This window comes from Pholis gunnellus (genome assembly GCF_910591455.1).
Source record: "Pholis gunnellus genome assembly, chromosome: 12".
NCBI lineage: Eukaryota > Metazoa > Chordata > Actinopteri > Perciformes > Pholidae > Pholis > Pholis gunnellus.
Window position 1 is genome coordinate 11789620 of NC_136539.1, and position 15481 is coordinate 11805100.

General features: G+C 38.6%; 1 protein-coding gene across 1 annotated transcript; it reads left to right on the forward strand.

Moving 5' to 3' along the window:
* Positions 1-10564: 10564 nt before the first annotated feature.
* Positions 10565-14169, forward strand: ednrbb (endothelin receptor type Bb; the record flags this gene model as incomplete). Its single annotated transcript, XM_079170846.1, has 7 exons — positions 10565-10978; positions 11154-11266; positions 11457-11661; positions 11968-12108; positions 12204-12337; positions 12435-12543; positions 13324-14169. 7 exons carry the CDS (start codon positions 10565-10567, stop codon positions 13486-13488), a joined length of 1281 nt encoding a protein of 426 aa, XP_079026972.1. The 3' UTR covers positions 13489-14169.
* Positions 14170-15481: the final 1312 nt, after the last annotated feature.

Here is a 15481-nt window from a genome sequence, read left to right on the forward strand (position 1 = left end):
TAAAAAACGAAAAATCACATTTTCTTTCTCAAAAAGACACTGTCACAAATACGTAGTATCCAAATATTCCAGTTAATGAGGTATTCAAAAAGCATGTTACTGTCTGGCATGTTTTGATACAAGACATTCGCAGACTAATTGCGTGTCCCATAAATGTATTCATATTTATCGAGAAGAGGAAAAAGAATCGGTTTGAAAGGGGCATATTCCTCCATACCTTGTCCAGATTAGTTAAAGACTCCTCCGTTTCTCCTTGGCAGGCTGCGGGAGTTTTGGGAGTTTCCTTGCTGAGCGAATCCAACACTTCATTATCTGGGGATATCTCCAACTTAGACTTCATGTTTTTAGGAACGCTCTGAGGAGAAAAAACAAAGACGCTTCATAATTTATTCTTCTTTGAGGTCTTCAACTTCATGAATAAATCAAAACCATGTCTCTGGATACCATGTCATATCTACATATCGTCTAATATCATAGAAAAGGAAATGAAAACTTCAGTATATCTTTGGCAAAAGTAAAATGATCTCTAAAACACACAAAAAGGCCTCGTATATGCTAATTGCATCTATTCACCATTTGTCTAAGGTCTCTCTACAAAGTGCGCTTCTAATGTTAGTTTAACGACATAAAGATACTCAGTCAAGATCAGAGAAGCCTCCTCTACTCGTATGTGTCCTCGCAAAGCTCTTACTTTGTCAAGGACATCATCACTACAGTTGACAGAAAGAAGAGGAGGAGGAGGAGGAGGAGGGGTGTACCTCATTGTGAGTTTGTCGTTGTTAACCATCCTCTGGGTATTGACTGCACCTTAACACACTCACCTGCTCAGATGTCAACCTCTTTTGACGAGCTTTTGATGTTTCTCGGTTTGGGTATTTATAATCTGCAAATGCAAATACATCCTGTAAATAAATTATTATTATCATTGTCTAAGACGTTCCCAGTGTACCAACCAAGGTCAGAGATAAATAATTAGCATGAAATGTGAAGGAACTACCTTGACTGCGCTCTTCCTCATGTTCCCAGTCAGTCTGCGTATTCACGCTGACTCTGGTGACGACTCTCCCGTCAAATGCATGGATCGTCAGATATTCAGTTGAGCTTGAACAGGAAGCAGGATCTTTATTATCAGTTTAATAAACCCACATATGTGCAGGGGGTGGATGCAATACTTCAAGCACCTGCACGATATAGTACAACCCAGTACAACTACCCTTCAATACGTACTGGCTACTGTAAATATTTAACTCTTCTCTTTTCATCAACCTTTTAACCGATGAGACAATATCACTTATGAGCAAGATTTTAGTTTTGTGTCTCGGATCTCCATTGGTTGCACTGCCTAGCATCTCTACTGTGCATGATGCCGTCACCAAAGTCAATTTGTGGCATTTTTTTTCCAAACCTGTGTTTGTTTACAAGTCCAGGATTTGTTGTGGAATCCATCTCAGTTGATTCGCCCGGCAAGTCAAGTGTTTAAAATCTTCATCTCCTTGATATCCTTTACTCTTTGTGAAACAGAGGGTTAGCAGAGAAACCACACATGAATGAATGAAATCATTTTTTTTCAAATCGGATAAAGAATGTTTTGCTCTGAGTGTAACATAGCAACCACAGAACAATAAGCAACTGTGTCTATGGCAGAAAACTGTACTGAGGTTCTTCAAAATATGCCTCTTCATTTATTTGATTTCTCTTCTTTTATAGCTCTCTACGCTGCCATTATATTCAGTTGTTCAAAATAAGCCTTTTATTGATCCTCAGAGGAGACATTCAGGTGTTGCAGCAGCACAAGGACATAAATAAGTGCAGTTTAATTGTGAAAAGTAAAACAATAAATAATTAGAAGTATTTCAAATAAAACTTTAATAGATATACAAATTGAAACCAAGAGCAATTTGACTCAGAATTACGAGGCAAGCAGTACACATACAATATGAGCAGTGTTGTACTTAAAACTAATGTGCAATGACATGGTTGTGTGATTATTCTGTGGTCATGACATTTCATTGCTAATCATATGTACAGTATGTTTTTTAATGATATCAATATTTATTGTTTCTTCTTTCGGAGCAATGTGCCTACAATTTGTTGATTTTTTTCTTTAAAAAAATCTGAACTATCATTGCAAAACCTTACTGTACGTAATCATGCCAGTAAAGCACATGGTAATCTTGACTTTGAGAGAAAAGTAGGGAAAGAGAAGATTATAAACATCTCTGTACGGTGTGTTCACCGTCTGCAATTGCTGTAAAAAATCTTAAGCATAAGTGTTAATCAGCCACACACTCGCATCAAATTGCTTTATGAGCTCAATAATTTAGAAGTCTGGGAATAACGCAAATTAACAGCCCTCCAGTGGGCCGTATATAGTAACTAGATAATGGATGTATATCATTACAGTAGTCTAATTAATAGACTAGTTAAAGAAAGTTACCGTGAACGGAAAATGCATCGACAAACAAAGATTTTTTTTAAACCTAGATGTGCTTCTTTTCAATTTACACGCACTGTTGGTGCCTTTGACACACATTAATATGGTGATTGAAACACTTTGTGAAGTGTACCACGATGTATTCTGTTTTAATAAGGGATGCCATTAATGTTTATTTATCACAAGAATCCTGGAGTTATCCCTCTCGGCTTCTCACAGCCATTACTTCTTCTTGAATGACTACTAAATAACGACATAAAACCCACAAACCTCTGGTAGAGAACAACTATATCAATTGATTGAAAATGTATTACATTTATTAAAAGTTATTCCTGAAATACGATAACAAGTTGCAATAGATGGAAAAATACGACCCCTTAAAATCTGTATATTGGTAAGCTTTACACTGCAAGGCATTGTTCTCAAATGCATTTGCAAATATATGATGTTACTTCCTTAATGAATACAATTTTAATGTCTAATCAAAACACTATCTTGATCTCAGGCAATTTTACTCATAGGACCCAACGGAAGCCTTCCCTTAGAAAAAGCTTTAATAATGCAATATGAGGATCACTTTAGGTTTGGTATTGCAGACATGTCTGACTGAAGGGTTATTTATGTGATAACACATTCACAACAATAAAACATAACATGCATGTGGGCAGATGATCCGTTGTTTATACTACTGTTTGGTGTTTGTAAGTGACTAGATTTCATATAAATGCCAAGAAACCGCTAGTTAGGTTTGATGGGAAAAGTGATGTGTCAACTGGGAAAATGAGCCTGTTGATGATTTTGGATCAGATTGTTGATGGAATGGTGGACGTAAAAATCTGTTTTTTTGTTAATAAGTGCCTGTTGCTGCCGGACGTTTTTGGGCTCCTCTCAAGTAAAATATATGAACAACTTGCATCTTTCTAAAAGCAAGGACAACAACTTGCTGCAATAACAGTGTAGCATTGAGGTTATGATATCTGGAGAAATGAATTTGTTGCGGGTGATATTTTAGATACTATGTTTAAGTTATACAACTTGGGCTTCTTCCCTGAGAGTTTTTAATTTTCTCAAAACCAATTGACCAAATCTTCCATAAATATTTTTTCTATAAAGCTCAAGCTTTACGGTCTGAATGGAACCGTGAATGATTAGAAGCACCACCAGATACTCAAGAGGTTTTAAATAATATAAGGCTATAAACTGTAACACAGCCAAAAATGATATCAGCTTTTGGCAATTCTGTATTTCTCTCTTAATTTACACGGGCCTTTATCTTTTCGGGTGACTTCTCCTTTTCCATTTGTCTGCTAAGCCGCTGTGTCCGGGCAATGAAACGGTAATGTGGCTTAATGTTGCTCATGCTTGAAGAGTGGTGGGACATGCAGGTCTGCATCTGGTCAAGCAGAGAGTAAATCTCTGAGCTCTTCATTTGGATATATCTCTTCAGAACGTCTTGCCCCGGCTTGTCATGGTTCTCTGGATAAATGAGCTGCATTAAAAGAAAAACAACAAGAGGTCCCCTGTCAAAAAAAAAATAAAATAATCTCTGCACATATTGCAAAACATTAATTAATGTTGTTTTCTGCATCGAGTTTGTCATGGAGGCTCCTATAAGACAAAAGAGAAACACATACAGTAAATGACTGCAAAGGCATTTAAATTGCATTTATCAATACCCACCTTAAGCTTTGACCCCACATTGACGTGCACCATGTTTTGCTGATATGCAAAGTTGATGTACATGCGCTTTTGTGAGTGTATGTGCACGCTCATGTGTGGGCCCAGGGCAAAGGTTAGAGGCTTGAAGGGAAGGTCACGCATATGTGGGTCACAACGATACAACCAATTCCAGCGCCTGCACAAAGCTCCTGTCTCACTGAAGCAGAGACCTCCAACAGGGGTCAGATTCAACCTTCAGACACACCACACAGAGAAATAGACCTGTAGCATGAGGGCAGCAGGTTAAATCCCCAGAAGTATCTCTGGTCAAAGAGTCATTTCAGAAAACCTACAAAGCTACAAGATATACAGTTTCGATTTGGTTTTGACACTTACATTTGATTCATAATGAACTGATTAAAGGACTACTTTGACATGTTGGAAAATATGCATATTCACATTCTGGTGGGGAGTTGGATGAGAACATTGATACCACTACTAGGACGCACGCACATCCAAACAAGGTGCTGAGCTGAAAGGGAGCACATCATTTTAATAAACAAATAATTAGCACGCACAATTAGTCTTATGAAGAGCAGCTGAGTTTCAAATTTGGGCAATGGAGCCCTGCAATGTGCGAGCTAACTGTTTGTTTATAACACTGATACCATCCCTCATATTTGTCTGTTAAACTATGCAGCCAGTTACCTAGCATAAAGACTGAAAACAGGGGGGAAACCGCTAGCTCTAAAGCACCTCTAAAGCTCACAGGTAACACAATATACCTCCTTTGATTATTCCACACAAAACAAAATCGAAAAATAGCAATTTGTGACCATTAACTTTATGGATTCTCTACTGGTAAATTAACTTGACAACTGCTGCAAGAAATAATCTGCCACATAACCCCTTGCAAGGTGGAATTTCTACACTTTTTTGTATGGACCACACAAACAAGATATAACTATTGAAGTAGGCCAATTTTGCTTGGCTAGCTGTTTACCCTTGTGTCCAGTCTTTATGCTAAGCTAAGCTAAACAGCTGCTGGCTGTAGCTATGCAGACAAGAGAATTGTATCACTCCTCTCATCAAACTCCAATGCTAGAAAGCGATGAAGCATATTTCCCAAAATGTAGAGCTATTCCTTTAAGGCCTTATTTCAGTAAGGACTTCATTTAAATGATCATAATAGCAGTTATTATGGAGTAATACTTACCACATCATTCCATTGGGATGATAGCATGTGGCTTGGCCTTTATTTGTGAAAATGCCTTTGATGCTGGGAGCTACGTCCTTGTCCTCCAAAATGATGTAAGTGAAGTTAGCAGCTTCTGCAGAGGATATAATGGCTGCTTTCCCAGAAGGATAACTTTGTCTATTAAGGCTCATTAACACTGTGCAAATCGTTCATCAAAAAGAACAAATGTGTACTCTCTATTTAAGTACCTCTGACCAAGTCCTTGATCTTCAACTTTGTGCACTTCTTAAAAGGATACTAAACATTACCTGTTCCATCCGGACATAAGGTGATGAAACATTTCCCACTTTTGTAGAACCTCATAAATACTTCTTTGCACTGTGATGCAAGATAGTCCAGTTAGTCATTACATGTCTGGTAAATACATTGGTAATAAAACACTTAACAGCAATGTCATTTTGAAATGAAATATTCAAACATACCTTTGGCTCAACATCTGTTTCTTCTTGTTGTATAAACCAGTCAGACGTACTTTTGATATCTAGCTGAAGAATGTACTGCTCATTGATATTGGGAATCTCTTTCAACAGGCTGTAGGGCATTATATCTTTGCTGTCTTTACGGCCTGAGCAATAAAAGGAGAATATATATTTTGTCAATGACAAACATGAAATACTGCACATTTCATTCCTTCATCATTTGTACTAATTTGACAAGGGCCCCAGGCTGCATATACTTACTTAAGTCCATCTTCAAGTTGTCTCTTCTAAGTTTTCTCTGGAGTTTTAAATGTCTCAACCTACTTCAGAAATTGTAATTATTTTCCGCAGGAGTGGGAAAAATGTACATTATAATGCCAAAACCGGAAGCGCATACAAATCTAATTCAGATACCACTTCATATTTCATGCTACTGCAAACACAAAGAGATATACCTCTCTTTAATGGCATACAATCTAGTACCAGCAATATAAACATACAGTACAATTGTATGTCCTTGGCAGTCTTCCACTCAATCTTACCAACATATACAATGAATGCGGAAGGGAACATTGCATGCATGTTACTCACCTTTCCTTTGCCCGTGCTTTAGCAGCTTCCCTCTCCTCCTCACTCATTACGGGGGCAAGCGAGCCCACCTCAATCTTCCTCTCGGACTCCTTCTGTGCCAATTTCTCTCTCTCTCCCGATATAAGCTCTTCCATTTCTTTAGCTTGCTCACAAGAAAGCTGAATAAAAGAAAATTCACAAAAATAAACATTTATTTTACTCTTTTACTTGCACTGCTCCTCCCCTGTGAACCTTTTCCCACCACAAATGGAAATAATGTTGTCAAGGTTAGCTGAACAGTCATTATTTCTAATGATTTCATTTTCAATTTCTTGTTGGAGGTAAACAAGCTACACTCACCCCCTCAAAGTCTCTTTCCAACAGTGTACTTTGTATGGAGGGCACATCCTGTTTAGATACATCCTTTGGAACCTACAGTGCAGCAAAAAAAAAAAAGACACAATCACCTCTCCACCTCTGATATTATAGCCTCCACTCGCTATAAAGCTACCGTGGGAAAATGTAAAAGGCTATCACTGTCATTTCCAAGCACTATGGGCAATATCGAGATACAGGCCTAAGTCGACGGTACCTTTTTACCACGAGACCTTTGTTTTGGCTCTGTCTTGTATGCAAGAAGACGAGGTGAAAGAGCACAAGGTACATCATGCTCCACCTCTGGCGTCATTTCATTCCCTGGCTCCTGATGTGAGTACAAGAAACCAAGACTTGCACAAATCGTTGGATGAATAAGCAACATATAATATGCATAAAAGGATCCTTGCACATTTGTTTTAGAGGGCTTTGCAATCTGTATGTTGCTCATATTGTAATGTCTTCGTCGAGACAAATTTGAGATTTTAGCGGTGGTGACAGAAGTACTCCTCACTTAAAAGCAGGTTTGCAAGTAAAAAATTATATTTTTACTATCGATACTCAAACAAAGACTTGTTTTGTGTGTTTAAAAATGTTTACAAATCTGTAGAAGTATTGAAATGATGGAGTATGGTTAGCATTTTTTAACCTTGACATATTTACAAAAAAACCTTGCATTTACCATAATGAATCTCTGATATTATCTGTATCTAACATGTTAAATGCTGTAATGCTTGTGGTGGATCCTCCGGCAATTACTTCTGTCATCAGTGTGGTTTTTAATCCCTGATGTTACTGCAGAGCCTGAAAGCTGAAAGGCTCAACATGTTTTAATATCTTTGGGACTCATTTTTAATTATTCAGCTAGTTAATTGTATCTAAATAATTGTATATACCACTGGTTACATTAAACTGTAATAATACATAATTTATTTCGTGATTATATTTTTTATAAATAATTTGAATCATAAAGTGACTAAAGTGATTAGATACATGGAGTTGAATAAAACATACAATTGCCTCTGAAATGTATAGAAGTATAAAGTAAGATAATATTGAATTAGTACTCAAGTAAAATACAAGAACCTCAAAAAATACAGTAGTTTTACAGTAAAGTAAATTACTTTCTACCTTCACATTTTGCATCGTACAAACAGAATTGCCGTCACTTGACTACACATAAAACACATTGTGCCATGAGCAGGTTACCGCTGAAGAGTCAGCGATAGTGTCCTTTCTCACCACCTCTTCCTGCAACAACCGGGGATCTTCAATTTCCTTTTGAACTGCACAAAAGAGAAATAATTGGGAATTTGACAGATGTCTAAGTCATGAGAGGCAAGAGGGGGCGTGAACAGGTGACCCCTTCACACCAAAACTGATGACATGGCTTACCATGACAGCTGCGAGAGATTCTCCGCTCCACCCACTTCCAATCTGTCTGGGTCTGAGCGCTCACCAAAGTAATGAATCTACCATCCAGTGCGCGTACCTCCATGAACTCTGGTGGGACCGGTCTGCACAACAGAACAGAGACAAGAGCAATGCTTTACCAGAAAGACTCTATACTCATCTTTGAGCTACAGTAATTGATTTGTGTCCTCTTGGGGAGAGAGGAACCCCTAAACAAGCTGCCGAGACACAGCTGACATTATCATCTCATGAAGTTTTGTCAGTCACTTCTTTAAGACTTCCGCAGATATGGAACAACTTTAGCAACAATTTGAGTCATTTGAAGTAACGTGCCTGGTCACCTGATGAATGTAAGTCTCGTACTAACTCTCCTTTCAGCTCTGTTTTGTTCTTTGTCGTCTCTTATGGAAATATCTTCTCGTTTCATCAGTTGACTTCCTTCACCAGCTATTAGTCACACACTATCAGTCTGCTGTTTGGTGCTTGCTAGGTGGCGTACAGTGGTTTTATGAGGGTTTTGTAGAAAACAGCTGCCTGCTGAGCTAAAAGTATGCATAAAAGGTAACACACTAAATTTGAGGGAGATACATTTAGAGGACGATGGGATATAAATTACAGATAGCAAGTTTTTATTGTTCTACTTAAGCCAATGTCATTATGCAATTTAATTAAGACTGTGTAATATTCACATTTTAGACCGCCTTTGCCAACTGTAGTAGAGTCAACCATCCATGTATTCGAAAGAAACTGCATTTGCTTCAACAATGCCACTGACTGCAGTAATGGTGGTTTTAGGGAGCACTACACATAAATCAGATAGCAGCGGCAGCGTTTCTTTTTTTTTTCGTCTTCCTTTTTCCCCTGCAGACTGAAAAGCTTTTTAACCCGTTAGACCAGCCAGACCAGCAAGATGTGATTACATGACAGTCAAAGAACACTGTAGACCGAGGTTAAGCGTCACAGATTGGTTTCTGATCAATGTTGCTGCATATCAAACCAAAATACTGCAGGAGATTAAAGTGTAACAATGCAGGTCAATGATAAGGTCCCTGAAGAAGACACTGACATTTTATTATTATTATGATTAAAGAACTTTCAGTCATGAAATTATTATTAATTATTAATTTCCTTACTTCTCTTTTTAGGCGATGTACTGAAGCATCTGGGTTCTCTCCAATTGCCTATACAGGGGGAAAAAAACGTAATAACGAAGAGTACATTGACAGCCTGGCTGTTAACAGTTGTCACACTTTAACATCCTAGTCAACCAACTCACTTTTCTTAATCAGTTGTTCTTGTGGAAGCGTGCCAGCACAAAGTTTTCCAAGGTCATTTGCCGCTAGCGGTGCACAGATTTGAATGTTCAAAAGAGAGCTGGAGTAGTTGTCGGTTATGATGTTAACAAGGGGATCTTTCTGGTCGTCACATGTCTCCTGCTCCTCCAGGCTCTTCAGGTTGTCATAAAGCTGTCGAGGGGAGAAGTCACCTTCTTTAGGACTCTCAGGAGATGCAGAGGCAGTATCTCTCTGGTAAGATGGAGACTGACTCGTGTTTTAAAAAAAACGTGAAATGTCAACTGAAGCTGAATCTCTGGAGGACAATCTCTGAATATTGCGCAGTTCCATTTGTATCATTTTTTGTTATTGTTCAAATGCAGTTGCCTGGAAGTAGTTTTGCGTCAAACTCATTGACATCCAACATGTCATATAGTTGCAGAATACTTTTTTCATGTTCCCATTACATTCACTAATGATGACTTCTAAGATTAGTGATAGAGACTCTGTGGCTTCAAGCTAAAGAAAATCATCTCTTCACGAAAATAGACTAGATTTTGTTACATTTAAATTTAGATTTGGAAGTTTTACGTAAAACTAGATACAGCCAACTTTTTAGTGATAACAGTGGGAAACAACTGTAACATAATACCCCTACTAAAGCCTATACAATGATCTCACTCTGTGATAACAGACAATACACGTCAACGCCATCCTTTCATTGAGGATGATGCAGCAAGGGATGTAATTACAGTCAGTAGTGACAGATCGATGACTAATGCTGACAACAATACCTGAGTCTATAAAACCATGATTTCACTCTGCTGGGTTCTAACATTTATAGCAGGCGCTGCAACAAAGTAGCAGTGTAAGAGTCCTTTGTGTTGGACGTACAGCCTACTTTAAAGGTATAGCAGAGACTCATTTCATACAGAGTTTGCATCTAAAGGTAAGCTGGCATAATTCAATGTACCTCATTATGTCCGTGCTGTCTATTTACTGTTGCCTTTTGATCGGTAAACTAAATGAATCCTTTACCTCACCTGAATACTTTGATGCAAATCTCAAGGCTGAGATGCTGTGCTAATTATTTTCACTCTAATATTTTACATTTCAGCGCTTGTGAAAACCAATTCAGGGCCTTTTGAGGAAATCATCAACAATGTGGATCGTTGCGCTCGTTTTTTGTTTGGCAAATATTCCCATCGGGGGAGAGGCCAGTGATCAGCATTCAGAACCGTTCCCTCTATCTGAAATCTCTCAGACGGCCTCCCCTGGTCTCTTAATATTGGCAAAACAGAAACCCAACAGCTCAATTCATCCACCTCAAGTAGGACAAAAAACACCTAACCCTCCTATGTGCTTGGAGTCAGCTGGAATCAGAGACGCCTTCAAATATGTCCATACTGTGGTCTCTGCTGTTGTTTTCGTGGTTGGAATAGTGGGGAATTCAGCCTTACTGAAGATCATATATGTAAACAAATGCATGAGAAGTGGACCAAATATTCTCATTGCCAGTCTTGCTTTGGGGGATCTGATCCACATTGTGATAGACATTCCAATCAACGCATACAGGGTGAGTTAACTGTTAACCTTGCGCTGTGTTACAATTACAATGAGAAAACAATGTTGCACCTCATCCTGTCCTCTGCTCTCTTTATCCATTTTAAAACTTCAATCTCACCTTGAATTGATTGGGGGTCGGTTTCTTTTTTCACTGAAAATTGTCTTTTTTTCTCTTTTTTCTACAGCTCATCGCTGAAGATTGGCCATTTGGTTTGTTGCTGTGCAAACTTGTCCCCTTCATACAGAAAACCTCTGTTGGAATTACTGTGTTGAGCTTATGTGCTTTGAGTGTTGACAGGTACGGAGATAAGCTGCACTGTCCTGTGCCCTATGAGAAAATAGTGGTGGCTGGCTACTATCTGTATTTCATCAAGCAGACAGATTTGTTTAGCATTAGCCCTTGAAATGTTCTTTATCTGAAAAATCTATTATTGTTCCAGACAAAAAAAAGTCCCCCAAGCCGCAACATTTTCCCATTGATTTTGCAGATACCGAGCTGTAGTATCCTGGAATCGAATCAAAGGCATCGGGGTTCCAGTGTGGACAGCAATAGAAATATCTCTGATATGGGTTATTTCTATCCTGCTGGCTGTGCCTGAAGTTGTCGGCTTTGATATGATAACAATGAACTATAAAGACAAGCATCTGAGAATATGTCTGCTTCATCCCATGCAAACCACTCCGTTCATGCAGGTAATGTAATAGTCTCCAGCCAACGCAACAGGATAAAACAAACAGATCAACATGTGTTTGATTTGTCTTTTCATATCCAGCATACAGCAACAACATTTACAAGTGTTGACAGGAAATTAAACGAACAATGGCTCTAATATGACTTCTCATGACTCCATCCAATAGATGCCCACATATTCTTGTAGATGCCCTTGTAAACCCATGTCTCTGATATTGTTTTACGCATGCTGTAACATAGCAACAACGGAGCATCGCGTCGTCTGCAGCACCGACTGACTGTGGGCCTCTGTCATGTTTAATCAACAGTTTTATAAATCAGCAAAGGACTGGTGGCTGTTTGGCTTCTATTTTTGCATGCCGCTGGCTTGGACTGCCGTCTTCTACACACTCATGACCAGGAAAATGCTGAGGAATACTAAGAACACATTAAGCGACCACACCAAGCAGGTTATTACTTTTGAGCACATTTTGCAACTTTTTGCACATTTCTCCTATTTTGACGCCACATCAAACTTGATATTGATAACATTTTCTTTTTCAAGAGACGAGAAGTCGCAAAAACCGTCTTCTGCCTGGTGATTGTCTTTGCACTTTGTTGGTTACCTCTATACCTAAGCAGAATCTTGAAATTGACCATATATGATGAGAAAGATCCTAATAGGTGTCAGCTACTGAGGTGAGCATGCAGAATTAAGTACCTTTTTCCATCGATCTGTACCTGGTCCGTGCTATTTTCTCTGATTAGTGCCTAATGTTCACCCTCTTTTTTTCAGTGTCTTTCTTGTGCTGGACTATTTCGGCATTAATATGGCATCACTCAACTCCTGCATCAACCCTATTGCATTGTACACAGTCAGCAAGAGATTTAAAAGATGTTTCAAGGTAAGACATGCTGTCATGGACATTTTGTTTTTCCAGTTGTTCCTATGTAGGGTACTCTTCACTTCTCTGGTGGGGGTAAAAGCATTGTGATCCACAATGGATGAGCTATTATATGTGTCATCAGGGACATATGGAGTCATGTCTACAAAATGCCCAGACTGGAGCAAGCAATGACCCGAGGGGGTAATAAGTGAAAACGGTCTGGAAAAAGCTTGTCAGAAGAAAAACAGACAATTGGCAATCTACCAGACAGTTAGTCACTGAATCAGAATGATGTGTTATGAGGAAGACGAAAACATGGCTTCAGGGCAATTTTCAAGAAAGCATTTCTTTAAAAGACTTTATTGTATTACCAGCTCAGAAGCACATGCCTAAAACATACTTTGATTAGCTGTCTTTGGGTTTGTGCGCACCGTGGCGCATAAAGAACTCTGCAATAATGTTTTTTATATCACTATTTATTTCATTTTATTTTTTACATTTGATTGTTTTTTCCTTTTAATATATCCCATTTTCTTTCATTAAAAAACAATCCAACCTGAGATTGCTTTCAACGGATAAAAAAAAAAAACTGCTTCCTATTATGCCCTCTCCGTACCAAAGTAACAAGGCTTATTTGTGGGTCATTATTCAAAAACATACAAATAGGCAAAACTGCATTCCACTCAGATTATACCGTGAATATTACACAGAAAAAAAACGTAGTAATGTACCATTATCTCCACGCAAAGCTGATGGTTGTTGTTCTCTGACCAAATGTCTGTGTGTGTGGTCCTTCAGGCATGTCTGTGCAGTTGGTGTCTACCTCTTCAAGCTGTTCCACATGATGAGGCGCAGTCTGTTTTGAAGTCCAGAATGCAAGATCAAGCCTCAGAGCAGAGCTGCAACATCAAAGCTCAAGAACCGACTTCCACACCCCGACCTGAGAACACCTTACTGTGTTAACAAAACACAGTATTTCTATATCAAATATATATATATATGGCTATCAAAGCAGCTACCAATACATCTCTATCTGTAGCTCAGCAACCATGACATGCCATCACCGGTATTATACCATTTGAATAACATGCAGCACGCTCTTTTGTACTGCTGTCGTCAGTTGAACATCTGCTTTGGTATGAGCAACCTGGAGTCGGACCATTTGCCCCCGGGGCTTGACTCACTCCCAACCATTACATCAGATTTTACCTAGTACCTCTCCCGTATCATACATCGCAGTTCCTTAAATCACTATTTGGGGCATGATGCTAACCTGGCACACATCAACAGAAATCTTGTCACGGCTTAGCGCCTGCATATGTATTATTTTGACTCTGTTTCTGGATTCTGTTAAGACACCGTGCCGTACGAAATCAAGCAAATGAAAATTCGAAATTATTACGATGGGGTTTCATGGGGTGCGTTGTATTATTAGCATATAAATGTGTGTTTTCATCTCTGTTAAGTTTCCGTTTCTGTTAAGAGTTTATAGCATTCCTTTCGTTCTTGAACCTTGAGAAACATATCAAATTGGTGCCACAAGTAGATTCTGTCTCCGCCACTGAATGACTGATTGATGGTGGCCTATTTTTAATGCATTGTTAAATGTGTAATGCATGGAGACACTTTATAAAAGACCTGAGAGAGGGGAAGAAGGAAAACGAAGATGACAGAATGAGGTCAGGAGGAGAGAAGGATGGGAGGGGTTGAGGGAGGGGGGGGGTGTAGAGATGAGCACCTGATAGGTCTTCCTGTCACAGGACAAGGCAAGCACAAATAATAGAGCGCTGTTCTTCCAGCTAATGCTGTATCAGTCGACAAAACTGTCTTGATGCTGTGCACAGCGATGCCTATTAAAAGTTTATCTTTTCTAAGTAAAGAGCACAGCACTCAACTGTTTGAAAAGATTCTGTTGTTTGTTGGAATAGAAGTGTTTGAATACTTGTGATGTTTGTGACGCTCATGTAGAAAAGACGCGTAATAAGGACATGACCTTGTGATATTTTATCAAGCTACTCTCCAGTAAAGTACTGTATATTGCTCAAATTAAACTTTCATTATATACTACTTTTCATTGTTTATTTATACCTTATTAAGCCGTGGATAATTGAAGCCCTACACTCTTTTTTATATATTTGAAATTAATCCATGGGAATGGCAATTTTGTTTCTATATTGTGATGTTGTACAAAGTGTTCGTTGCTCTGATAGCTCTTGGCACATCAAACATGGAGCACAAGGAAATGCTGGTTCCACATCACATCACTTCAAACCAGCAGGCTGCCATCTTTATGTACCTAATCGATTATCCTTGCTTTCCTCCACATACAAACACAAGATTGAGCAAACGACGGTGAGAATCAGGTTTATATTTGTTATTATGAGAGATTAGCAAGAATCAATGTAATCCTTTCAAATTTACATACTGTAGACCATAGTCCTCAAAATTGTATATTTAGCCATAAATCTGATTATTTTTAAGTTGTAAAGACAAATTTGAGCCATCTGACTCAAAATGTGTTTGTGGTTGGAGATGCCAAAAATATGTTTCAAGAGAACAGAGAGAGTAACATGCACGCTTTTCAGCCCACACAGTCATATTGCCTGCTGCGCTACACACTCGTGCACCTCTCTCTGTTCTGACATAAGAGAGACAGTGTCTCTGTGTCTCTCAGGCTTTGACTGTTGGATACAACAGTGTGTTGGACAGGATATGGGAGTTCAGTATGCTCATTTGTAAGGAAGCCAATTTGCACTGTTTTTGATCTAGAACAACATAGTCCATGTATTTTACGTGTTTATGCACATCTATGTACATACACATTTTGGAATCTGTCCTGTTTTGGTTTTCCTGTTTCATTTTTGAAAATGTATTAGACTAATTTCTATTTCGTGTTAAATTCAGATGTCTTTGCTTTTTATTTGTGCTGTTAACTAACTCACTTAATGGAAATCCA